Source organism: Micromys minutus (assembly GCF_963924665.1).
Source record: "Micromys minutus genome assembly, chromosome: 13".
Classification (NCBI taxonomy): Eukaryota; Metazoa; Chordata; class Mammalia; order Rodentia; family Muridae; genus Micromys; species Micromys minutus.
Genome location: NC_137982.1, coordinates 8,292,614 through 8,317,454, shown reverse-complemented (window position 1 = coordinate 8,317,454; position 24,841 = coordinate 8,292,614). Strand labels below are relative to the sequence as shown.

At 52.1% G+C, this 24,841-nt stretch overlaps 3 protein-coding genes across 7 annotated transcripts; 2 read left to right on the top strand and 1 right to left on the bottom strand.

The window, feature by feature from the left end:
- The first annotated feature begins 652 nt into the window (after positions 1-652).
- LCN2 (lipocalin 2) lies at positions 653-4,046 on the top strand. Its single transcript, XM_080928143.1, has 6 exons — positions 653-822; positions 1,323-1,459; positions 2,511-2,590; positions 2,726-2,845; positions 3,042-3,143; positions 3,777-4,046. Exons 1-6 carry the CDS (start codon positions 685-687, stop codon positions 3,794-3,796), a joined length of 597 nt encoding a protein of 198 aa, XP_080784269.1. The 5' UTR covers positions 653-684; the 3' UTR covers positions 3,797-4,046.
- A 2,063-nt stretch (positions 4,047-6,109) lies between these two features.
- On the top strand, positions 6,110-8,904 carry BBLN (bublin coiled coil protein). The gene is made up of 2 exons (XM_080927874.1): positions 6,110-6,305; positions 8,462-8,904. The coding sequence occupies exons 1-2, from the start codon at positions 6,227-6,229 to the stop codon at positions 8,632-8,634; spliced, it is 252 nt and encodes an 83-aa protein (XP_080784000.1). The 5' UTR covers positions 6,110-6,226; the 3' UTR covers positions 8,635-8,904.
- Positions 8,905-9,780: 876 nt separating this feature from the next.
- On the bottom strand, positions 9,781-23,785 carry CIZ1 (CDKN1A interacting zinc finger protein 1). Of its 5 annotated transcripts, none has more exons than XM_080928114.1 (18): positions 23,703-23,785; positions 22,882-23,035; positions 22,331-22,446; positions 20,292-20,363; positions 18,632-18,861; positions 17,370-17,460; positions 17,151-17,253; positions 16,395-16,632; positions 16,118-16,289; positions 15,762-15,883; positions 14,929-15,126; positions 13,407-13,531; positions 12,262-12,349; positions 11,707-11,820; positions 11,430-11,570; positions 10,555-10,624; positions 10,303-10,424; positions 9,781-10,062 (listed from the first exon to the last, which is right to left on the bottom strand). In XM_080928114.1, the coding sequence occupies exons 2-18, from the start codon at positions 23,028-23,030 to the stop codon at positions 9,847-9,849; spliced, it is 2,367 nt and encodes a 788-aa protein (XP_080784240.1). In that variant the 5' UTR covers positions 23,031-23,035; positions 23,703-23,785; the 3' UTR covers positions 9,781-9,846. The 5 variants fall into 5 exon arrangements, with proteins under 5 accessions (XP_080784240.1, XP_080784242.1, XP_080784241.1 ...); XM_080928116.1 differs by having other exon boundaries at positions 15,858-15,883; XM_080928115.1 differs by having other exon boundaries at positions 17,370-17,445.
- Between the last annotated feature and the right edge of the window lie 1,056 nt (positions 23,786-24,841).

The window sequence follows — 24,841 nt, the reverse complement described above, 5'->3', positions numbered from 1 at the left end:
TGAATGGCAGTGAGGTCTTCGGAACGCGAAGGGTATTGGGCACTCCCAGGCTAATCTCTTGGACACCTCACCCTGTGCCAGAACCACGTCTGAGCTTTGGAGGCTCAGAACAGAATGTCCCGTTCTTCCCTGTCTAGAACATTCACTCTCAGCTTTCTCACCTCCCCAGACAAGGAAGCTGCACAGGGTTTGGTATAGTGGGATGGTTCTGGTTTTCCGTATGGGTACAGGGGGGGGTGGTGCAGGGGACACCTTCACCATGCTCACCTTCTTGTTTCTGATTCGCTAGGACTCCTAGAGGATTGTGGGGGTGGGGAGACTGTCCAGATCTGAGCCGCTGACCCAGAGGCAATGCCTTTGTGCCTGCCAGAATTCAGAGCTCTGGGAATGTCCCTCCAGCCCCCCTCCCCTGCAGTTCTTCCTGTCCCTCTCTCCCCCAGGTCAGAACTGTTGCTCAACCTTGCACAGTTCTGACCTGGGGGAGAGAGGGACAGAAATCTTGCCAAGTATTTCAGCAGGATGTACTGGCAATTACTTCATGGCTTCCTGGACTTGGTAAAGGATGGGCAACCCCGCCCAGCAGGGTGGTTGGCAACCAGGTAGGCCCATAAAGAGGCCCCCTGAGGAGTCCTCCTCACTCTCTGCTCTTTCTCCTCAGCATCACACCTACTAGCTGCTGAAACCATGGGCCTGGGTGTCCTGTGTCTGGGCCTTGCCCTGCTTGGGGTCCTGCAGAGCCAGGCCCAGGACTCCACTCAGAACTTGATTCCTGCTCCGTCTCTGCTCAATGTCCCCCTGCAGCCAGGCTTCCAGACCGATCAGGTAGGACCCTGGAGGGCTGCTCCAGGAGGGGACAGGGGAAACGAGGAGCAGATGGGAAGAGAAGCCAAAGGTTTCATGGGCAGCACTGAGTAGGATGCCGGGATGCTGGGATGCCAGGCTTCCGCTCACCATCCATCCCTCTGTGTCTGAGGGGATGCTGCGTCGCATCCTGCTCTGACAGAGCTTCACAGGCCTGTACCGCCTCTCCCCTAATCTCCATTGTTTCTGTAAGGTAGGACTCTCTTCAGCTACTCCACACTGCGGAGGAAATGAGAGTCCAGCAACCCTTCGCCCAAGGCTACCCCATCCTGCCAACTCAGGGCTAACTCCATCTAGGATCTTGTCTAACCTTGGAAGAAGCTAACACCTGCCAGTATCTCTAGACAAATGAAACCCGGGTCCCTGCTGCCCTCCAGCTGGGGTGCCTGAAGGTACCAAGAGGAACAGCAGGAGGAGCAGCCTGTGAGGCCGTCCCTGGCTCCATCTCTTGTTTCTTGCAGTTCCGGGGCAGGTGGTATGTTGTGGGCCTGGCGGGCAATGCAGTCCAGAAAGAAAAGGAAGGCCCCTTTATGATGTACAGCACCATCTATGAGCTGCAAGAGAACAATAGTTACAATGTCACCTCCATCCTTGTCAGGTGAAGCCCTGTCACAGCCCAGAACTGGGTCATTCCTTGCTCCTTCCTTCTCCCATTCCTGCCTTCTGTCAAAGGGGGATGGACACACAATCCATAGAAAACAAGAGGGAGAAGCTAGAAAGATGACTCTGTCCATCAAGTGCACGTCATGTAAGCAGGCGTTCTGGGTTCGATTCCCGAGAAGCATCCTAGTCCTGGGAAGGAGGGGTCAGGAGCCCTAGGACTTGCTGGACAGCCAATGTAATTCAATCATAGACCTCACCTTGTCTCAAAAACAAGGAAGGACTGGGGAGATTGCTTAGTGGTTAAGAGCACTGGCTACCCATGGCTATCTGAGCAAGGGTTGACAGGCAGTGAGTGGAATGGCTTCTGGGCATCTCACCCTATGCCAAGGATTGGACATGGCTCAGAGCAAGGGAGAGTAGAAAGAATAGTGAAGGAGAGGGCAGGCAGCTAGTGGGGGAGATGACAGTGGAGGGCTAGGGCCTGCAGAGGCCAAGGCCACCACCCGCAGTATGACACTGCCTCAGACAGTTGGGTGGGCTGGAGTTGAGCAGAATATCTGAGGAGCAAAGGGCATGGCAGGTTTGGGGTACTCAGCTATGTGGGGGTAGGGGATTAAATGGGACTTGGGGAAACTTTTTTTTTTTTTTTTTTTTTTTTGCGGGGAGAACTTCTAATTTGGTCAAAGGGATAGGGGCAAAGTGCTTAGCCTGGAGCAGGCTGGCATCTCAGGATTAACTGCCAAGAGAGACAGTAAAGAGGAAGCAGAGAAAAAAGAGTCTGGGCCCTGGATTATTGTATATGGATAGAGCACCAGGAAAGGCACCAGGAGGGTGGTTCGTGGATGCTGGGAGAGGGGTCTCAGCAGGATCAGACAGGGCAGACTCAGGGTGGGGGGAGGCCTAGGTGCATTTAAGATGAATGGGAGGGGCTATTATGGATTGGAGGAACAGGGGTGGCCAACATCGAAATGCTAGCCCCATCTGCTCTAGTCCAAAGGACATTCCAGCCCATGCCATATCCCTGCTCACTCTAGTCAATCCCACAGGGACCAGGACTGTCGCTACTGGATCAGAACATTTGTCCCAAGCTCCAGGGCTGGCCAGTTCACCCTGGGAAATATTCACAGTGAGTCCTGAGTCCAGTGGGGTCCTTGTCCCTCCACCCATATTTTATTATAAGGGAAAGCCACTCTGAAAGTTGGGGAGAACTTCCCTTCCTCGTAGCATGGGAGGACAGAACCCTTGTTCTTCATGCCTTCAGACTATCCTCAGGTACAGAGCTACCATGTGCAAGTGGCCACCACTGACTACAACCAGTTCGCCATGGTGTTCTTCGAGAAGACTACTGAAAATAAGCAATACTTTAAAATCACCCTGTATGGTGAGTTCTTGCCTGGCCCTTAGGGTCTCAACTTCAGGTTATACCCAGGGTTGGAATCCCAAGTGTCAGCTTCAGCCTCTTCAAGGAGTGGTCTCTCTGCAGGCCTCTCCACAGATAATAAGTCTAAGAGCTTGTTTGCTAGTTCAGTCATGCTAATGGAGTGTCCTGTGCCACTCTCTGGCAATCTTGGTTGCAGGAAGAACCAAGGAGCTGTCCCCTGAACTGAAGGAGCATTTTGTCCGCTTTGCCAAGTCTCTGGGCCTCAAGGACGACAACATTATTTTCTCCGTCCCTACCGGTAATGACCAGTTGGGGAGACAGGGACGAGATGTGGAGATGTGGGGACTGTCCAAGCTGGTACTGACCTGCCAGGGGAAGGGAAGACTTAATTCCTGCTCTAGCCATTGGGATCTACTTTGAGGTATGGGAGACACTGTGACACCTCAGGATCTACCAAGTCCTCAGGGATCTCAGCCCTGAGTTTTCCTTCTGGCAGCTGAACCAGGACTTACCCAGATGAGGATTGCAGGTTCAAGTCTAAGCTTCCCCAGTCTGCCGCCCCAAGCCATCTACCTTTTCCTACAGCCAAAGGCTGTTTCCTCTCCAAGCCCTGAACCTTGCTGTCCTGGGTCTCTCTCCATCCCATAAATTGAGAGACATCTTGCTTTCAAGTGGCCTGGGTAGAAGACTCCACCCACACTACACAGAGCCACCAGCTGAGAGGCTACCAGGGTTCAGAGGGGAAACCGGCAGAAAGCCTGAGTACACTTGCACTATGCAGGCACCCCTCCACCACAGCAGCCCTTCTTGCCTCTCTGTCACACTGTCAGCTCCACAGAGGTCACTCTGGGCCCCAAAAGAAGGCCCAGGCAGCCAGAAATCACCCACACATTCCCCTCTGCTCTTTTCTGATGAACTTTCTCTCCTACAGACCGATGCATTGACAACTGAACAGGGCCTGAGTGTGGCTGACCAGCATGGCTGACCGGGATGTGCAGAGAGGCCGGATGGTTCAGGCATTGTCTGCCTGTCTGCTGCTCCATCTTTCCTGTTGCCAGAGAACCGCCTGGCTGCCCCACCAGCCACAATACCAGCAAACATCTGATGCCTCTTATTTGGTCAGCACTCTTGGTCCACCTGTCTTAATGCTACCCCACCAATGGCACCGCCTTTCTGCTGAATAAACACATGTTCCCAGTTCTCTGAGTCTGTATTGCTTAAACCCATAACAATGCCCATAACAATGAGGGGCAAAAGGGCATAGGGTGTGATGGTAGGGGCACAGAGAGAAGGCTCAGGGTAGAGAAGGCCCTAGAACTCCAGCCTACCCTCTAACTCCCCTGCTATGGCCAGCAACGGCCCCGAGTTCCTCCTATACCATAGGGAACATTACTGCACTCACTGCCGTTTTGACTTGGTACCCCTAGTCAAGCCCTGGGCTCACCCTTCAGGGCTGTACAAGCTTCTCCATACCCTTGCCTCCAAGGGCTACCTTACACTTGATCACCTGCCACAGGTCCCAAAGCTGTAGCCCCTCTAGGACTGGGAAGTTGGAAGAACCTGGAGGGGAAATGAGGTATAGCCATTCCCAGCCGCTCTGGATCCTGTGGTTTTTGGGAGCCTGCGGCCAGGACAGGAGGGTGCATGGATATGGACAGAGGTTAGGCCTGTGTCATACTTGACAGGGCACCATCCCCCACTGGTGACAGCTGTGGCTCCTCCACTTTAACCACAGGAAAGCCTTCCCATCTCCCCATTCCCACCACCCTGTCGTCATTGCCAGGACCCCTGGGGTTCCAAATGAGCCTAGCTTTCTCACCCCCACCGCCCTCCCCCACTGTCCCCTTCATGCAGAGGGCAGGACAGACCTGAGACCCAGACTGTGTTGAAATCTGTGATGGACTTCAAGAAGAGATTGGGTTGGCCCAGGCTGAGCTGTCAGTGAGAGGTGGAGGCTATGTCTAGGGCCAGGAAGGTCCCAGGCTGAGAGGTAGATCTAAGGCCTAGGTTAAAGACTAGCCAGGAAAGGAAGCTACACCCCACGTGCTTCACTCCGAGGCTGCAACCTGAACAGTTAATTTCTTTCTTTTGGGTCGGAATCCTACTATGTATTTCCTAACTGGTCTGGAACTCAGACTGTAGAGCAGACTGGCCTCGAACTCATAGAGATCTGCCTGATTCTGCTTCCTAAGTGCTGGTGCCCCCCATTTCCATTTATTTAATTTTATTTATTTGGATGTTTTGCCTTCCTTTGTATATACGCAAACCAAATATGTGCAGTTCTTATAGAGGCCAGGAGGAGGAGTCAGATCACCTGGAGCTGAAGTTACAGTTACGAGCAACCATGCGGGTGCTGGGAATTGAACCCAGGTCCTTTAGAGCAGTACACTTAACTGCAGAGTCAACTCTCCAGCTTTATTTATTTATTTATTTATTTATTTATTTATTTATTCATTGATTGATTGGTTGTTTTTCCTGTCCGAGTAAAAGTATGTGCACAGATGTTAAGTGCCGGAGAAGAGCAGAGACAATGGACTTCCCCAGAGCTGGTGCCTCAGGTGGGCAAGAACTGCCCGATGTGGGTGCTGGATATTGAAATGAGGTTCAGTGCACTATGTGCTCTTAATTGCTCAACTGTCTTTCTAGCCCAGACTGAGTTTCTCCTGTTGGACCAAGGAAGTCAGCTTCCTCTAGCCTCTTGCTGCTGTTGAGCCTTTCACGTCAAACTCCCCTGGCACAAACAGGTCTTCCCTCTTCTTGGCTAATGCAGATATGATCTTCCCATTGGCGTGGTAGCAAGCTGCAACGCATGTTCAGTTACAGCAGCTTGCGTGTACTCTCTTTCAGTTCCCGCAACCCACACTTGCGTTAGTTTCATGGCAGCACCGGGGAAGATGGGGGGAAGAAGGTAGATTCTTGGTGACAAGGGAGGAGAGGTTCTGATTCCGACCATGCAGAGGGGCGGAAGCAGCAGGATGGAGCCTCGTACACATTCCAAGCTCTAGGGAGCCAGGGTCTCTACTGCCTGACCTTCGGTGGGTCCTTGCGCTTCGCTGACCACGGGTCACTGCGGCCTGGGGAGGGGCGGGGCACAGAAGCGAGAGAAGGAGGAGCCTGAGAGCGGACGGGGCGGAGAACTGTTTGTGGGTAAGATCGAGCGCCAAAGCGAGAAGGGGGCGGAGCCTAAAGGCGTGGTTGCGCGGAGGCCTACGGGCTGGGCTTTGGGCGGGGCTCGGGGCGGGGCTCGGGGCGGGCCTGGGTGCGCCGCTGTGTTCCACTCTTCCGGCATCAGCAGCTTGCACCTTCCGCCCAGCGCCGGCTTTCCGCACGACGATCGCCGAGTTCCATCTTCGCGTGGCCTCTGCGGAGCCCTAGCCCGCAATGTCGGGCCCCAACGGGGACCTAGGCATGCCGGCGGATGCGGGCACGGAAGGCGAGAATGACAGCTTCGGGGAAGCAGGTGACCTGGGGAGGCGGGGAGTTGCTGAGGCGACCTTTACTTTGCGGGGAGTACTGTCTTAAGATCTGGAATTGGGCGGGGGTGGGGGCGTGGGAGGGACTGAGGAGATGTTTCACCATGCCCGAGTGGCTTTGGAGTTATTCCCACAGCCACCTAGGAGGCGAGGGCGAGCTATAGCGAACGGATCCCTGGCGCTGCGGTACTGGAGAACTGTCGCTAACCAGCCCTGGTGTCGTATGGGGAAACTGAGGCAGCTTCAGACACGCTTGTCGGTGGGGATTTGCCTCAGCCACTTTCCTCACTGAAGAGGGGGCGGGTCATGCATGGCTCTGCAGGAGGTGTTGGCCCGGTGGGCGCCCCGCTATGCTGAGTCAGCACCCCAGCCACCTACCTGGCTTTTTGGTGTGACCTGCTTACTGTGTTTGGGTGCACAGCACTGCGGAAGGACCATCAGTCGGCAGACTGCTTTTGCACGTTTGAGAACCTCAGTTTTCCTATCTGCAATATTGGGCACATTGTCACCGTATTGAGGTGTGTTGGGATTTAAGGCAAAACGGGATAGAAATGGTTGGCTTCTAAGATTCCAGAGTACAAGTTCTTTCTGAAAGCATTTTGTTGTTGTTGTTGTTGTTGTTTTGAGTGTAGTAAAGTCTGGTGCCTTACCTAGAGGGCAGGACTTACTGTGCAACAAGGATGGGGTGTGCTTTTGTTTTGTTATAAAAACTTTATTAAGCTGTAGGCCACACTATAGATTGTACCATTTAAACCGTACAGTTCTGCAGTTTCAGACATTCACAGCATAGCCATTGTCACAACATTTTCAGAAAATTTTTGTCACCTGGGTTCTGCTCTTAATAAAGGTTGCCATCCACCTAGAGGCAGGTGGTGGGTCATTAGTGGGTACTGTTGGGGAACAGTGACTGTGGACAGCCGTAGTAAGCATCGTGAGGGGACTCGGTGAGGGGTGGCATGACTCTGAGTGACACTGGGATGGTGGGGAGGAGGCTGTCCCAGGACTGGAGCAATGCTAGGAAGTACTCCGGACATAGGTGGAGTGTGCAGACATCATCACCGTTCCTAGCTCTTCTGCTAGCCTGCACGAGATGCAAAGGATGGACTGGAACAGCCAGCCATCAAGTGCTTGCTGTGGCCAGACCCTGACTGAGCTCTCAGTGCTGGGACCTGCACAGTTCCCTACCCCATTCTAATAGGGAGTGGCTGGGCTGGAGCAGACCTGGGTCTCAAATGTAAGGGTCTCTGACCTCCAGATCTGAGGTTTGGCCCTGTCACCAGATGCCGTGAAGATGGACTTCAAGATCAAGCAGCCTTCAGAGGCTCTAGCCTCTGTGAAGGATGCCCTTTGGGAACCACCCCTGAGAGGCAGCACATGTACACTCATACCCCAGTTGCCCTTCCTGGGCCTTAAGTCCACCAGCTACTTCCCTTTGTTCCCAAGTTGGCAGCTGAGTGTTTCTGAGTCATGGGCTGGCTCGGAAGTGGGTCCTGCAGTGGGCACGGACCCAGACCTTGGGTACTAAGGGGACACAGCATTGCCAAGAGGCAGGTCAAAGAAGCTGTAGAGGAAGGAGACGGACCAGGGAAGACGTCTCAGAGGAGGGAAGCCATGGAGGAGGTATTTTGAGCTGTTCCTTGAAGGGTTGCTGTGAACGATGAATTCTAGATGGTAGACAGTTGAGCAAAAGCAGGGACTGGAAAGCCAGGGCTTCATTCATTCATGCATTCACTCATTCATTAAGTGCTTATTTGTGTCACCGAGGGTGCTGGGAGACAGCAGAAACACGAGACCGGTCACCTCTCCCAGAGCTTTATAGTTGAGTGTGAGTAAGGAACAGAGCACAGACTAGCACCCAAAGGACCACAGCAGTGATTGCTGAAGGAGAGCTGTGGAGAGGGGAGGCTGGAGAACCAGGACAGAGGCCTGATGTAGTGTGGGACACAGGGAGGCTCCCCTTGGTGAAAAAAAAATGTTCATCCCAGAGGGAAGGACAAGGGTACCACCTTCTAGGCAGGGCCATCGGTCTACTCCAAGGGCCTGAGCCGGACAAAGCAGGTATGAGGGGCAGAGGGCTTTGTGCTGTGTCTGTCAGCCCTAAGGAGACATGAGACCTTCCCTCTGTCTTTTCCCTTCCTTCCAGAGTATGCTGCCATCAACTCCATGTTGGATCAGATCAACTCCTGTCTGGACCACCTGGAGGAGAAGAATGACCACCTCCATGCCCGACTCCAGGAGCTGCTGGAGTCCAACCGGCAGACGCGCCTGGAATTCCAGCAACAGCTTGGGGAGGCCCCTGGTGATGCCAGCCCCTAGGTGCCAGGAGCCCCCAGCCAGGCCCTACCCTCACCTCTCTAGGCCATGTTCTGGCCTGGATAGATACTACTTGGCTTAGACACCATCTCAGGTACTGGCCTTCAGATTCCTTAGTAGGTCTACCAGCCTAGACCAGTCCCCACTCACTGCCCATCACCCTTCTTGGAGTCAGGTGCAGTCCTATAGTTCACTCACTTGTCTGCCTTCCCAGTCCCTGGTCTCTCTCCCCTCTACCCAGACTGAGTATCCGTATTAAAGATGTCTCCCACACTACTGGCCCCTTCTCTCTGTGCCAGGATGAGGACCCCAGTAGCCACTGGAAAGAAATGGAGCAGAGACTGTGACCCATGGGCCATGGGATGGAACTGGGGCTCTGAGCCACCTTTCATTTCTGATCCTGAGGGGCTGGGTGAGGTCAGGGCTTCCTCCCTCCCTTCCCAGAGGATGCAGGCATACTGTGTGACTGTGATACACAGCCTGGCTCCCTGGGCGATAGGGCCTCTCACCACGGTAACTACCCCTAGGATTTAATGGTGAACCTCGGTGACTTCCACTTTTAGCCTTCCTCTTCCCAGCTGGCACTGAGGCTGGCACTTAGAGAGTGAGGCTGTCTTTATCTCCAGCAGAGCTAAGGATGGGCCCCTTCACTGCTGATCTGTCTCTGGGTTTAGAGAGCTTTGCCCTCTTGACAAACCAAGAGCTGAACCTCAGCTGCAAGAACACCCCTAATACTAACTCCATGCCTGACTTTGGTTTCTGTGAGGTGTAGCTGGTTAGAGGCTGGCTGTTTGCCAGTGTGAGTTTTGGCAAGTCACATGACCCTGCTAAGGCCTCTGTTTATCTGTAACCTGGGGGTAGAAGCAAGACCATCTCCTCGGCTCACCAGCCGTAACGATCTTCTCCCAAGCTGCTGTCCTGGCTCTTATAGACTAAGAGGGAAACTGAGGCTCAGAGAGGGGACATGCCTGGTAGTCCTATTCCAGAGCCCCTGCATCTCACGGAGCCCGAGTTTGGCTTCCCTGGTCCTCCACCTCACTGTGTCCAGAGAGACTGGGTACCCCTCCACACCCCACCCTGACACAGTGCTGCACAGCCAAACGACTGACTTTTTATTGAGTAAAAACACCAACCACGTGAACATTTCCACATGGATACCTAGAAAGCATTAGCAGATTGGGTCCTAGTCAGGCCGAGTGGCCAGAACATCCTCTATCAGGTTTTGAGGCGCTTTGAGCGCCGAAAGGGAGGAGGGAGTCCGGGGGATCCAGGCTTCCCCTTGCTGGGAATTTGCACTGTGTCCTGGGGGCTGGGCTGGCGGCTGGTGCCGCTGCTAGAGGTGAACAGTGCAGTCAGGGCATTGCGGGCGTTGATCGCACACTTGCGGCTCACAGGCCGGGCAGGAGGGCTGGGGTTCTTGGCTTTGTATTTCTGGATACAAAAAGTTTTCAAAGTTAGGTCTAGTCTAGGGCACTCCTGGCCATCAGCTGCTTCCCAGCTCCCAACACACACACAAGCACACGCACACACACAGGACATAGGTCGGAGAGCCAAACCTGAGCCCCTCCCTCCTGTTGGAGTGTGCTTGGGAACTGGTTTGGTAGACAGCAAATACCTGCTAGCTTGGACAGAGGCTGTGGCCCTGGGCAGAGCAGTCAGACGAGCACTCACCTGCAGGTTCTCAAAGTGGGCCAGGGATTTGCAGTGAAAGAGCGGAAATTCTGAGTTGCTGTCATAGAACTTGTGACAGATTCGGCAGACGTAGCCCGTCACTGGTACCAGGAAGTCCACACCTGGGGACAAACTGTAGGGTCTCGATACCTAATTCCTGTCACCAGCAGGACATCACGCCTGCTCTGGGTGGGAACAGAGGTCGGTGCCTGGCTGGAGTGCTGTGGCGGGGGGCTTAGCCTGGGGTCTTACCATAGGCCGTGTTGGGGTTGTAAGTCTCGGAGCCCTTCCATTGCTCTGAAGATGCTTCCTTTGACTTCACCTGGAGAGGCAGTAAGAACTCAGAAGTGGTACCTCAGGTCCCACAGGGATACAGGTCAGGGCCTGCAGCCCACCTGCAATTCCAGAGCACAGCCACTCCCTCAGCTTGCAGGTGGTTTGAGGGTGGCTGTCTCAGCCTTGGCACACGCTGAGCCTGCTTTCCATATGTCCTTCCTTCCGATGTACGCTCTGTAGGTTTCCATTGATGCCTTCCCCCAAGCCAAAATAAACCCTTCTTTTCTTAGGCTGCTTTTTCAATCTTTTTGAATGTGTTGGGGCGTGGGTACCTGAGGTGTCCAATCTCCAGGAACTGGAGGTACAGGCAGTTATGAGCAACCTGACATGGGCGTGGGAAATTGAACCCAGGTCCCCTGGAAAAGCAGCACGTGTGTTTCACCGCCCAGCCATCTCTCCATCCTTTTTTTCCTCCCCTAAGACAGGGTCTTGACAGCACATGATGGTTGGAGCTCTCAGTCCTGTCTCAGCCTCCTTCCTGCCGGATCCTCTATGACCCTACTTCCTTATGTGAATCTAGGGCTTTGCATATGCCTAGGCAAGCACTGGACTATAGTTCCCAGCCCTCTGCCCTCCCTCCCCACTCCCAGTCTACCTACATGTCTCTTTGTCCAGAAACAGCACAAAACCCTTAGACAAAGCCCTGGCTCAACACCGTTCCCTCTACCCTCCCTCTTCCCCACAGTCCTATCCCAGCCAGCTGTTAAGGCCCTGGCATGTTTTACCTGTCCCTCTGTGCTTATTTCCAAGGTCACATGACCCAGTAGCCACCAACAGCTCGCCCCACACACCTGCTTGCAGGATTCCTCCTTGGCCTCAATCTCTTCTTCATCGTCATCCTCATCTTGACCACTCTCAAAGCAACCGACAGCATCCACAGTGATGAAGTGGTCCTCATCTGGGCTGCCTGTCTCCTTTTCAAGTGTCTTCAGCTGCCCAAGGAATGCATGAGGAGCTTAGGCCAGCTGTGGGCAGCTAGTATATGCCCCTGAGGGTTCTAGCCTCACCCCTACCTGCTCTATGATCTAGAAGAAAGTCTTCATGCTGTACTGGGGTAGCTAGGGTTACCTCCTGGGCCTTGTCCTTGTGACCCTGGGACTTCACGTGCTCCACAAACTTTCGAGGGGTCCTGAAATAACGGTTGCATATGGTGCAGAAGGGCCTCAGGGACTGTTTGGCAACCTGGGGAAAGACAGGTAGACCATGTAGTGCACTGGCGCACCCCCAGGTACAAGCCGCTCTATCAGTGGCCCAATGAGAGCTCGCCTCTCAAACCTGCAGGCCCAGCTCAGCTCCACCTCCCTGCACTGGGACGTGCAAAACTACTTTTCTTCACTTTGTGGGATGGCAGGAAGCAACAAGAGAGACAGGGTAGGAGGAGGACAATCTCCAAAGACACCCCAATAAGCTAGGGGCTGAACATCAGGGTGAGCAGGTGCCTACACTGAACAGATGGGCACAGGAAAGCCTAAACAGGAACACGACTGACTCACCAAAAGCCATGTGAGTGGCAGTCACAGGGAGACAAAAATAGACCCTACCCCCGCCCTCAGCCCCACCCCCCCAACCCCGGCTTGGATCTATCCCTCACAGGGACCCTTCCGGAACGATCAGCTCTCATACCTTGTGCTCCTGTGTCCTGCGGTGCTGGATCAGGTCTCCCATGTAGTACACCCGGCACGTGTTGCACCAGCGTTTTGGCGGAGGATCCCTGATGGCAAGTGTAAGCAAGCAGTACATGATGCTATATTCTCCTAGAGTGCTCCGGAAGGGAAGGGTGCTACCCTTCAGAAGCTAGGGCGTACAAGGGGGCCAGGGTCCTAGCCGAAGCATTAAAAAGCAAAGGACAGAGCAGCAATTCCCAACTCTTCTGTAAGTGAGAGCTAATGGACGGGAGCTCCCTGTCAGCCAGGCCAAATGTAGAGCAGCCTAGAGTCCCCGTTCTCGTCTTCAACGGAACTTCCCATCACAGACTCAAGACAACTGTGCCTCGAGAAGGGGTTTCATTTGTCTTCAGCTGGGTTTACTGTCATTGTGAGTATACTCACTATAAGACGTCACTGTGTAAGTGGCCTTAAACTATTGTGCCCCCTGTCTCAGCCTCCCAAGTGCTGGGGTCACAGGTGTCAGCTCTGGCTTTGGTGCTGACCCTCTGCAATTGTGAGACTTCCTACATTAAGCCAGGTTGCTGGATCCTGCTGGAAGGCTGGGAGCTCTGGCAACCACCTGAGACCGTTCCCCCAGGACATGGCCCTTATCTCCCAGGGCCCAAGTCTCCAATGACACTCTCCAGCCCTGCAGGCTTGTGACACCCCACTGGCACCTGGCAGAACCTATAGCTTCCCACCAAGCCTTCTCACAACAGGTGCTAGTTCCTGATTCCCGGCAGACATTTCAGACCAACCATATCCCCTGTGACAATGGATAGGTTCAGGGAAGGTCTCACCCCTGGCCACAGATGACCTGGTCCTTATCACTGTGTCTCTCTGATGAGGGCTAGCACGAAGATCAGTGGGGGCAGGACTCTGTATTATAGCAGCTCCCCTCCCTCCCATAGGAATGTCACACTATTCTTACCTGGAAGGGACCTTAGGAAACTGTCACTACACCCCTCATCGAGACATTTTACAGACAGGAGAAACCGATGATCGAGGTTAGAGTTGACAGTTTGTACAGCAATTCTTACCTCCCAGCCAGACCTCAAAATGACAGTCTGGACTGTGAGGCTGCCTAACCCACAAGGTGAGCCTCTGCCAGCCCCTACTTACTCTGCTTCTCTCTCCAGGATGTCCTGAGGCATGGGCAGCAGGGACAGCAGGCAGGTCTGGCCTGAGTGTTGCATTTCCCCAAGCCACTGTTGGTGCTGAGCCTCTGACATGTGATCCTGGAACTCCTGTGGTATGGATTCGCCAGAAGTGGCCATGAGCAGCAGCCAAGGGAAGGACAACTCCAAATGTCACAGTCACCCTGTGTCTCTGATCCTCCTGACTCCCTTTTCCCTGCGTGCCCTACCAGCATGCATCACTACAACTGGCATTACTTAACAAAGCTCACTGTAGGCCAGGGCAGGGACGGTAAACTGAGGCATAGAGGAATTACACAGCCATTTCTGGGAGTGCGTCACTGGTAAGGAACATGGTTTTGAGTGGCTCTGCTCAGAGGAGGACCACAGTCACTGGCAGAGGTGACAATGGCTACTGGTAATGATATGAGAACATTAAAAGAAACTGGGGTGGGGGCCTAGAGAGATGGCTCAGAGGTTAAAAGCACTGGCTGCTGTTTCTGAGGATCTGGGTTTCAAGTCTTAGCACCCCCATGGTGACTCCATGTAACTCCAGTTGCAGGGGACCCAATACCTGCATCTGGCTTCTGTGGGCACCAGACCCATGTGGTACATAGACATATGGGCAAAATAGTCATACGCATAAGTGAAAATAAATAAATCATTTTAATTGTTTTTTTTTTTTAATTTAAGGACAGATACTGAGTTCTTGCTATATTGCCCAAGCTAATGTTAAACTCATGTGATCTTCCTGTTTCTAACACCCAAGCAGCTAGGAGCAACTGGTAGTCCCAGCCAAGACTACCATTCATTTATTCATTCATTCATTCATTCATTCATCCATTCATTCTACCTTTCACAGGTTAAGCAATGGCTGAGCTACAGCCCCAGCTTTACTTTCTTTTTGTTTTTTTAAGATTTATTTATTTACTATATATATGATTACACCATAGCTGTCTTCAGACACACCAGAAGAGGGCATCAGACCCCATTACAGATGGTTGTGAGTCACCATGTGGTTGTTGGGAATTGAACTCAGGACCTCTGGAAGAGCAGTCAGTGCTCTTAACCATGGAGCCATCTCTCCAGCCCCCTTTCTTTCTTTTTTTAGTAACTTTTTTTTTTTTTTTGAGACAGACTCTCACTAAGTTGACCAGGTTATCCTCCTGCCTCAGCCTCCTAAGTAACTATAATTACTAGTAGTGATGCACTTACTTGGGCCAGAACTGGGCACAGAACTTCAACGTCCAGTGCTGAGTCCTTAGGCTCACAGTGAGGGTAAGCTCTTGGCTTTTCTCACTGAACACAAGAAGAAAAGACCTAAAGGTGGAATTTATTTCTGGAGATCTTGATGGCCAGTCACAGCAGATTTGACCCAGGTTTCCCTAGACCCTACAAACCTGTTCTACCTGCTGATCAGGAAACATGCCTGTGCAGATGTATGGCCATCAGGCAGTGTAGACAAGGGAAGCCTGGAAGGCCCAGCCCTCCTCCTCTGCCCTGAGTACCTGCTGGCTGTTGCAGCTGGCCTTGCAGATGGAGCAGAAGAACTGGAGGCTTGGCTTGGAGAGTGTGCTGGCGAGGGAAGGGGTGGCAGAGCTAGAGTCCCCAGGGCGAGGTCCCGATGTGAGGGGTGTGGTGTTGAAAGCCCGGCTGTTGCTGCTCTGCAGGATGGTGACCTTCAGGGAGCTCCCAGCCCCCCACATCTACAGCAGACGCAGAGACAGAGTTTCTACTCTCTGGGTTAGGTTAGGTTATGTGACTGCCCAAACCCACACATAGCTAGAATTTGAACCTAGATCGAATGTAAATGTCTCACTATGGAGACTAGGCCGGCCTGAAACAGAGATCAGCCAGCCTCTGCCTCCCTAGGGCTGGATTAAAGATGTATAGCACCGCTCCTGACCTAGCTCTGGTTAATTCTAAGTCCAACCCACATCACCACTCATATGACGGATGGGGAAACTGAGACCTGAGGAAGGAAAGAGGTTGACTTAAAGCTTTGTTCTAAGGTAGCAATGGGACCCGAGTCCCACTGGGAGGCTTTAACAAAGGTATTGTTTCCATTAAAATGACATCATTGCAAGGACTGGCGACAGATCTAGTGTGGAGCTGGCCAGGACAAGAAGGGACTTTTACCACCAAAAGCACATCAAGATCTTAAGCAAAAAGTTACAACCAGAGAGGAACCACCAATGGCTCATTTATGCCACCAAGCACAAGGCTGCTGTCCTTTCCACATATGGGGAACAGAACGAGGGATCCTTAGGTAGCCTGGGGCAGACACCAAGCTGCTAGCAGGCTTGTAGGCCCTCCTGCACGTACACTGACGTCTACGCACCCCCAGCATCTCTCCTGCTCTCTTTTCACATTCTCCCACATCCAGGCCACCAGCTGACGCCTCTTGGCTCCTGTCTTCACTGATCTGGGCACTTACTGGTTCTGGCAAGGCCTCCTCTGGGTCTGAAATGACATATATGTTCCTTTCCCGGAGTGTCTACCATCTGGGGTCCAGATAGATCTGGATCAAAGAGCTGGCTTCTCTGTCCAGACAGTAACCTGAAGTCCAAGATGGGGATGGTCCCAGATCTGTACTCCAGGCCCAACCCTCAGTCCCCAGTCGAGACTAGACAATGACAGATCAGAGAAAGAAGGGTTTGGTAGAGCTGGATCAGGCCGGGGTCCACACTCGCTCACCTCCCCCAGCTTCTGCAGCGTTAGATGATAGCTGTGGTTCTGTGGCACAGGCCGGAACTGACGCTTGTTCTGCTGGGGGTACTGACCCCTGTGGCCAGGTCTCAGGCTGGTCCTGGGTCTTCTCTGATTTCTGCTCCTGTGTCTGTGTCTGGGCCTGCTTCTGCGACTGCACCTGCCAGAGGGGCCGAGGCTGGGTCTGTACCTGAGCTTGCTTCGGTGGGTCTGTCTCCCGTGGCTGCAACTGCCATGGGGGCTGTGGCTGTCCCTGTGGCTGTACCTGATTCTGCTGGGGCACTAAGTGCTCTGGAGAAGTCTGTGTCTGTGCCTGCTTCTGCAGCTTTGGCTGGGTGTGGATCTGCAGAACCTGTGGCTGGATACGAGGCAGTACTTGGGCTTCTGGTGGCTCAGGCAGCTGGTCTGGGGTCTGTGTCTGCTTTGGTGCTGTCATCTGGGTCTGAGGGTAGACCCTTGCTTGTGGCTGCCCTGTAGGACCTTTCTCGGTGGACTCCTCTGAGCTAGCAAAGATCCAAAGATAATCAAAAAGCCAGTTGTGGTGGTCTATGCCTTTGATCCTAGCCCTAGGGAGGCAGAGATAGGCAGATCTCTTCTTAAGAGTTTGAGATCAGCCATGGAATCTCAAAAAATGAAAACAAAACAAACAAGCAAATCCAAGATGACAAAAGCTCTATCCTCTGAGAGGCCTATGACCCAGTTCCTAATCCTGGCTCTAGTTCCAGTGTGGGATACGGGAAGTACTAAAGCTCTCCAGGCCTGTTTCACCTAAGTAAACTCAGGGGCAGTGGCCCTCCACCTCCAAATTGCAACATGACTTTAATTAGCCTCATAAACCTGGCTACACCCATGCATTCTGCAAGGACCCCCTTCCTCCTGTCTGCCCAGCTTGGCCTCCAGGTAGCTCACCCCCAGGTAGATCTAGGGACGAATGTGACCCTCCCCCAAGTCGAGATCAAGGCCTAACTTTACAGGTGAGCTCCAGGCCTCTGAGCCCCAGCACATGGCCAGCATCACTCACCTCCTCGACCTCTTGGCTGGTGGTTCCAATGCCTCAAAGGGCTCAGGCTCAGGCACTTGGGGCTCACTCACCATGCCATCTGGGCAGACTAGTGAATCTTGGTCTGCAATGGTGGCAGGTGAGGAAACATAGCTCCAGGAGATGGCCCTGGCTTACTTGCCACCAAGATCATCCCTGCCCCGATGTCCCTCGTGAAGGACAGAAGCCCTTGTCTCTCACCTTCAGATGTGTCCATCTGGAGCTCGGCTTCCTCAGACCCCTCTGTGGGGTCTTCCCTGTCTTCCAGAGGCACCGTCTGAGAAGAAGAATCCTGCTTCTTTTTAGAAACCATTTGGGGTGGGAGGTGTTGTTCAAGACAGGGTTTCTGTGTAGCCCTGACTGTCCACTCCTGGAACTCTCTCTGTAGACTAGGCTGGCCTCGAACTCAGAGCTCTGCCTGCCTCTTCTTTCCAAGTGCTGGGATTAAAGGCATGTGGTGCTGCCTCCACTTAACGCCTTTATTTATTTTATTTTATTTTGGTCTTTTGAGACAGGGTTTCTCTGTGTAACCCTGGATATCCTGGAACTCTCTGTGTAGACCAGGCCTTGAACTCATTTTATCTGCCTGCCTCTGCCTCCTGAGTGCTTGGACTAAAGGTGTACACCGCCACCACTGTCCAGTTCATTTATTATTAATTTTAATACAGGTCAAAATGATATTTTTTAAAAGACTAGATTAGTTAAAATATGTTTCATTGTATTCTGTTCATTTTTGTTCAACTGTTTTGGGACGGCTGGCCTAGAACTCACTGTGACAGAGGATGACTTTGGATCTCTGAGCCTCCTGTACCACCTCCAGAGTGCTACCTGGCAGTAAGATTAAAAACTTGAAGGTCTTTCTACATACATAGCTCAGGATGTTCTGGAAGGTGCCACGATCTTCGCCCCCCAACCTCTCAAATGTTGGGATGATGGATGCTAGTCTTTATACCCTGACCTTTTTATCTTTTTAAGGTGGGTATCCGAAAGTTTAAATCCGACTTGACTTGTTTTATTTCTACTAGACATTGCTGGTGTAAGGAGAAACAGCGTAAGGGCCACTGAGCTGGTTTGGTGGGTGAAGGCGTCTGGGGCCAAGTTCTGCTCCTAAGGCTCATGTGATTGGAGGAAAGTGATCCGTACAGTTGTCCTCTAACCTCCACATGCCCACCACTGCACATGTTCAAGCAAATGATGATAATAAGGTAATAAAACACTTGTTTAAGAGAGAAATAGAAAACAAAAAGGTGGTATTTGGGTGTGGCTAAAGTCACATCGAGACCATAAAGACACCGAAGTTCAGGAGCTGATAGATTAGGCACCTGCATTTTACAGACACTAAGGCAGAGAGAGAGAGGTGACCTGCTCATAGACCAGGGCAAGCCTAAGCACGTGGAGCTGGGCTGACACTGGGGTACCCCTTCACCCACTCCTACCGCAGCTCCCCTCAAAGCACTACTTACCTTGCGATTGGGGTTGGTGGAAGAGGGGGTTCTGGTTTGTTTCTGGGAGTTTCTCCCTGAGTGGCTGAGCTGAGAAGGGTTTTTTGGGACTCCAACAGGAGGAGGCCCCAGCAGGGACTGTCGAGTGGCCTGGGGAAAGAACTGTTGCAGATTTGGGGTGACCATCTGGGGTGGTGTAAGGCTAGGAGCTGCCAGGCTTGGGGCTGTCAGGTTGTAAGCACGAAGGTTGCCTGTGGGAAAGAGGTGAGAAGAGAAGTCACACCATGATGGTTGAATGGTCAGGATTATATTCAGTCCCCCAAATATCATGGGAATATCAGAGATAATTTCTGAGGGGACCCTCTTACTCAGGGAATAGAGGAAAGGTAAAGCCATGGCAAGGCCCACTGTAGGCATGAATGAGTGGGGAAGAACTTCGGGTAGGTTTTCTGCTCATCTGGGTGTATGAGCTGCCCTAGCTAGCCTCAGACATGCATGCTGTAAGGACCTCAGGGTAAGAGAGGCCCAGTACAGGGCCACAGGGGGCCATCAAGCTACTGTTCAGTACTTTGTCCCTCACTGGCTTCTCTTTATCAATAGGAGGGAAGGCTCTGGTTCTGAGCAAGGCACCCTTCACTGTGTCAGCCCTCCTGCCTGCCAGGTAACAGGGAGATGCTGCTATAAAACAGACCTGACACAGAGGTAGTTTGGCCAAGACCCCTGAGGGACACCTGCTAGCTCTGCCCTTACCCCCTCCTCCACGCCCCAGACATCACAGGTCCTAGCAACTATTAATGCCCACATGCCTTTCCAAGCATGCTTTCCTGTCTGGAAAACACACCATCCCTCCCTAGAACCTCTTTAAAGCTACATTCTGACCTCATCCCTGCCCAAAGCCTTCTAGGGTTTCCTGTTTCTTTTAGGGCTAGGTCTGGCCCCACCCACCTTACGTGCCCCACATTTCAATCTAGAAACATGTCACTGGGCAGTCCTCCAATCACCCCGTTTCTGGGCCTTTGAACACGTTGCAGCTTCTGTGGAAGCTGTTGTGTTCCACCAATTCCCAGTATCCTTCGGGCCTCTCTTTAAGTCTTTCCTATCGTTCGTTCAGGAGGCCTTCCCTGATGTCTGTGTCCCTAGAGACCTCTATCTTATTTCCTGTGACATCGGCTGCAACTCAGCTCTTTTTACTCAGGGAGGCCCAGAGCGTGAAAGAGACTTGGCATTCCTGCTCAGATTCAGGGGCGAGGCAGGGGAGGGCAGCACAGGCTTAAAGGTATAGGTCAGTTGTGCTGAGAGCTGAATTCAAGTCCAAACTACCTCTGGCACCTTGAGCAAACCAGTTCTCCCTCCCCTCATCTGTCAAATGAGGATTCAAAGGCATCAACTGGAGTATCTGCTAAACAGGAACAACAAAGACAGACACACAGCCCCAGAGAACCATCCTGCTCCCATAAACAGTAAGGCGGAAGATGGGAAGCCCTCAAGCAGGAACTGACGAAGGACATGGACAAGTCACAAAATGACATGCGAATGTTTGGGACGTGTTTTACCCGCACTAGCACGTGGAAGTGGGAATTAAGACACTCACAACGCAGCGTTAGTCTTTGCAAACCAACTTAGAAAATGATATGTACATACACATTCACAGAGGAATATATAAAAAAGCGTAGAGTAGTACCCAAGGCTGCTGTAGGCATGGTGAGGCTGGCACTGTCAAACGTGGCCGGTGGCATTGCAAACTGGTCCAGTCCTTAGGAAAGTAATTTGGCAATACTTATCAAAAGCCATCAAACATCCATCCCCCGACTCAGTCACTCTGTGTTGGGGATGTGAGAAGAATCTCAGACGTCATGTTCACCCAGTGGTGTTTAGGATAGAGAAGAGAAAAGGAGAAGGGGGGAGAAATGGATAACTGAGGTTTCCATAGGGCACACACCCCTCTAGCGAAAAATTAACAGCTATCACAAATAACCTGGATAGAACCAGCATACTGGTTGGGTGTGGCAGCTCATGCCTATAACCCCAGCCCTTGGAGGATGAGGTAGGAAGACTGTTTAGAGTTCAAGACCACCCTGGCTTACATACTAAGTTTCGGGATACCCTGGGCTACAGTGTGAGACCTTGTCTCAAAGCTAGGCCAAATATATCAGCACACACCTTAAATCCCAGCACTATGTAGGCAGAAGGAGGCAGATCTCTGTGAGTTCAAGGCCAGCTTAGTCTACAGAGTGATTTTTTTTTAAAGATTTGTTTATTTTATGTATATGAGTACACTGTAGCTGTCTTCAGACAAACCAGAAGACAGCATCACATCCCATTACAGATGGTTGTGAGCCACCGTATGGTTGCTGGGAATTGAACTTAGGACCTCTGGAAGAGCAGCCAGTGCTCTTAACCACTAAGCCATCTCTCCAGCCCTACATAATGAATTCTAAGCCAGCCAGGGCTATAGAATGAGACGTTGTCTAAAACAAACAAACAAAAATTCTAGCACTGCAAAATAGAATATAAAACAAAAACAAGATGTGGACCCTTTTTTTGGCATTAATCATATATATACCCGACTTCCCAAGCTTCTTCCTAGAAAAAAAAATTGAAAGAAATATAGTGAAAGGCTGCAGACTATCTTCCAGAAACGAGGGCATATTTTCCTACCACTTGGGTTTGTTTGTTTGTTTTCAATGACCTTATTTTTAGGATTAATCTTAAATTTTAATTCATGTGCTGTATTGGAGACTGCCTTTGAAGGCCACATAAGGGTGACAGGTCCCTTGGAGCTGGAGTTATAGGTGTTGTGAGTTACCCCATGTGAGTGATGGACCCTACCTCAGACCCTCTGGAAGAGCAGCAAACATTCTTAACCTGTGACCCATCTCTCCAGCCCCCTTGGTTTTTATTGTTGCTGTTATTTTTCTATTTTAATACATTATTTTCACTATGACAAGCATAACTTTTAAAATGGAAAAAGAAAAGTTGGCATGTATATGTACATATTGTGACCTGCCATGGTATTTTTCTCTTTTGAATTATCCATACACCATTTGAAAGTCAGCTCAAAAGGTGGTCCTGGCCGGACTGCCAATTAATGGCTGTCTAACAGCTTCTACCTGTGTCGTGACTAAGAGCACAGGGTCCCTCTTCTGGGCTTCGGGTTGCTGTCTTCATTTGTAGAGGGGTTCTGGGTGTGCTTCCCCTTAGGGTTATCAACAGAGTCAAGAACCACCAGCACCATAGCCTGGTAATCCTGTTGTCATGATTTAAATATGCTTGGCCCAGGGAGTGGCACTATTAGAAGGTATGGCCTTGTTGGAGAAGGTGTGTCACGGTGGGTGTGGGCTTTAAGATCCTCACCCTAGCTGCCTGGAAGTCAGTCTTCCACTCGCAGCCTTCAGATGAATCTGTAGAACTCTCAGCTCCTCCTGCACCGTGCCTGACTGGATGTTGCCATGTCCCTGCCTTGATGATACTGGACTGAACTTCTGAACCTGTAAGCCAACCCCAATTAAATGTTGTCCTTTAGAAGACTTGCCTTGGTCATGGTGTCTGTTCACAGCAGTGAAACACTAACTAAGATACCTGTACTTAGCAGAGCAGCTTGTGGACTTCATCTCCTGGGAGCCCTGGTGTCTTCATCTATAAGGATGCTGTCAGGACCACCGTGAGCTTTGGTTCGAATGAGTGACAAGAAAGAAACAGGACTGCGGGGAACTGCCATACCTTGCAACTGCTGAAGGAGCAAAGCTCTTTGCAGCATGGAGCCATTGAGCAGGGAGGTCGAGTGGAGGCCCTGGAGATTCAGAAGCTGTTGCTGGGAGGACTGCTGGGGGAGGCCCCTGTATGATGGGAGGAGGGTGTCAGAGGGGTTCTGGGAAAGCCATCTACCTGGAGATTCCCCTCACCTCCATTCTCTCCCTCTCTCTTTTTTAAAGATTCATTTTATATATGAGTACACTGTAACTGTCTTCAGAAACACCAGAAGAGGACATCAGATCATATTACAGATGGTTGTGAGCCACCATGTGGTTGCTGGGAATTGAACTCAGGACCTCTGGAAGAACAGCCAGTGCTCTTAACCACTGAACTATCTCTCCAGCCCATTCTCTCCCTCTCAATAGCAGATGGAGGATCCCCTCCAAGGTGGAAACTGATGACATTTAATACTCAAAGAAGGATGCCCCTAGGGGAAAAAGAACTACTGGGAGCCAGGCTCCAAAATGTGGGTCTAAGCATCAGACCTCAGACTCCGCTCCCGGAAGTGGGAAACTCACCGGCTGACAGGCATGGACAAGGAGGCTTGTGATGGGGACTGTTGCAGCAGCTGTTGGAGCTGGAGTATCTGCTGTTGCTGCTGCTGGAGCTGCTGCTGCTGGAGCTGTTGCAACTGTTGCTGCTGCTGCTGGAGTTGCTGGTTGAACATGATGGCTGAGGGAAGCATGGTAGGTGGGGTCAGATCACCACTCTGGGAAGATCCAGCTCCTCTCCCTTCCCAAAACATCCACCCCAGTGTAATGCCTGCTGAGCTTCACCGCTACACGGTCCCAGCCTTGCTAAGAGCATGCTGCATTTGTACTGGAGGACTTCCAGTTCTTCCGGTCAGCTACCAGGAACAGGATATACACACAAACGCACTCTTGCCTACAGTTCTTTATCTTCCCTCCCATCTCTTCTACCCGGGAGGCCCAACCTTCTAAGCGGAGCACACCTTTCCACCCGCCCCGTTCTGCCTGTCAGTCACACTGCTCTTCACTTCCTGGTGCCAGCCCCTTCCCCGAGCACACCTCCCTGTCTTGGATCCCGCTGTCCAATCTCCCTAAACTGTGTCACTTAAATCCGTGACCCCTGGATGGGAAGAGCTTCCGTCCACCACAGTACACTCCCACGTCCCTCCGTTGCCCCTCATACCTTCACTCCATTCCCCCCGCAGATCTATCCAACGCCACTTAACTGATCCTTTGTGGCCTCCCCTGTCCACAAAGCCCGTAGCCTCTCTGCAAGTAGCCGCTATCCCTGAGGTCCACCCTCCCCGGGGTGCCCAGCCCCCCACTCCACAGACGCTTCCGGGGCGGGCACCACGCTGGTTCCCCCTCACCTCTAGGCAATCCGCGAGAACCGAAAACGTGAAAGTCATGAGCGGACTCGTGGGCGAGCTCGCAAGCTCCCGGGCTGCTCGGGACCGGACGGTGACCGGGACACTCCGAAGGCCCAGCGGCTGGCCACTCCCGTGCAGCGCGCCCTCTAGAGGTCCGGAGGCCTCAGTGCGGATGCCACGGCGGGGCGAGCAAGCCTCGCGCGCGGGTCACGCCGCGGGGACAGCCACCATTCTGCAGGCGCATTTCGCGGTGGCTCTCAGGTGCTAGGAGGCTCCGGGCAGCGCAGGCTCCGGTCCCCAGGCCCCCGCATCGGGAAGGGGCGATTCTGAGTTCCCACAGCCGGCAGGGGTATAGAGGGATGGGTCAGATCCCAACTGACCTCCTCGAGGCCACCACTGTCCCCTGATTCCGAGCCCGTGTGGGGCTGGGACCGGAGCAAGCGGGCGTGAAGGGGGTACGCGCGCGAATGTGCTGTGAATCCAGTTTTTTAAAAAATAATCTTTTTTAAACATATTTTTAAAAAAGACTTATTTTATGTGTGTGTTTTGTTCGTATGTGTATCTGTATACCATGTACATCCTGGAACTGGAGTTACGAACATTTGTGAACAGTCTTGTGAGTGCTAGGAATCGAACCAGACTCCTCTGCTAGACCAAGTGCTCTAACCACTGAACTATCTCTCCGTCCCACCACCATTTTTTAAAGATATATTTTTATTTCATGTATCACGAGTATGGATGTTTTGCCTGCATAAACGTGTTGTGTACTTTGTATGTGCCTAATACCTGCAGAGGTCAAAAGAGGGCCTCTGATCCCTTAGGAAGAAGTTTGTGGATGGTTGTGAGCCATCTTGGGGGTGTTGGGAACCGAACTTGGGTCCTCTGGAAGAGGAACAAACGTTCACCACTTAGCAAGCTCTCCAGTCCCTAATTTTCTTTCCCGTTTTGTTATTGTGTGTAGCAAAGGCTATACATGAAACTCACTATAGACCAGAATGGCCTCGAACTCACAGAAATCCACTGCCCTCTGCCACCACGTCTGGCACCAGTTACTCTTTAACGGCTCTTATTCTGCCCCTAAAATGGTCCTGCCACTGCGCACACCCCTCAACCCCACTGGGTTTGGCAATTCCTTCTAC

What these genes read in the sequence shown, in the direction of transcription:
- BBLN (XM_080927874.1), top strand. Translation starts at nt 6,227, where the DNA reads ATGTCGGGCCCCAACGGGGACCTAGGCATGCCGGCGGATGCGGGCACG. An exon ending in TGACAGCTTCGGGGAAGCAG is followed by an intron (nt 6,306 to 8,461) that starts GTGACCTGGGGA and finishes CCTTCCTTCCAG; the next exon opens with AGTATGCTGCCATCAACTCC.
- CIZ1 (XM_080928113.1), bottom strand. Translation starts at nt 23,030, where the DNA reads ATGTTCAACCAGCAACTCCAGCAGCAGCAGCAACAGTTGCAACAGCTC. An exon ending in GCTCCTTCAGCAGTTGCAAG is followed by an intron (nt 20,364 to 22,330) that starts GTATGGCAGTTC and finishes TACTTTCCTAAG; the next exon opens with GACTGGACCAGTTTGCAATG. An exon ending in CATGCCTACAGCAGCCTTGG is followed by an intron (nt 18,862 to 20,291) that starts GTACTACTCTAC and finishes TCTTTCCCACAG; the next exon opens with GCAACCTTCGTGCTTACAAC.
- LCN2 (XM_080928143.1), top strand. Translation starts at nt 685, where the DNA reads ATGGGCCTGGGTGTCCTGTGTCTGGGCCTTGCCCTGCTTGGGGTCCTG. An exon ending in CTTTAAAATCACCCTGTATG is followed by an intron (nt 2,846 to 3,041) that starts GTGAGTTCTTGC and finishes TCTTGGTTGCAG; the next exon opens with GAAGAACCAAGGAGCTGTCC. An exon ending in TATTTTCTCCGTCCCTACCG is followed by an intron (nt 3,144 to 3,776) that starts GTAATGACCAGT and finishes TCTCTCCTACAG; the next exon opens with ACCGATGCATTGACAACTGA.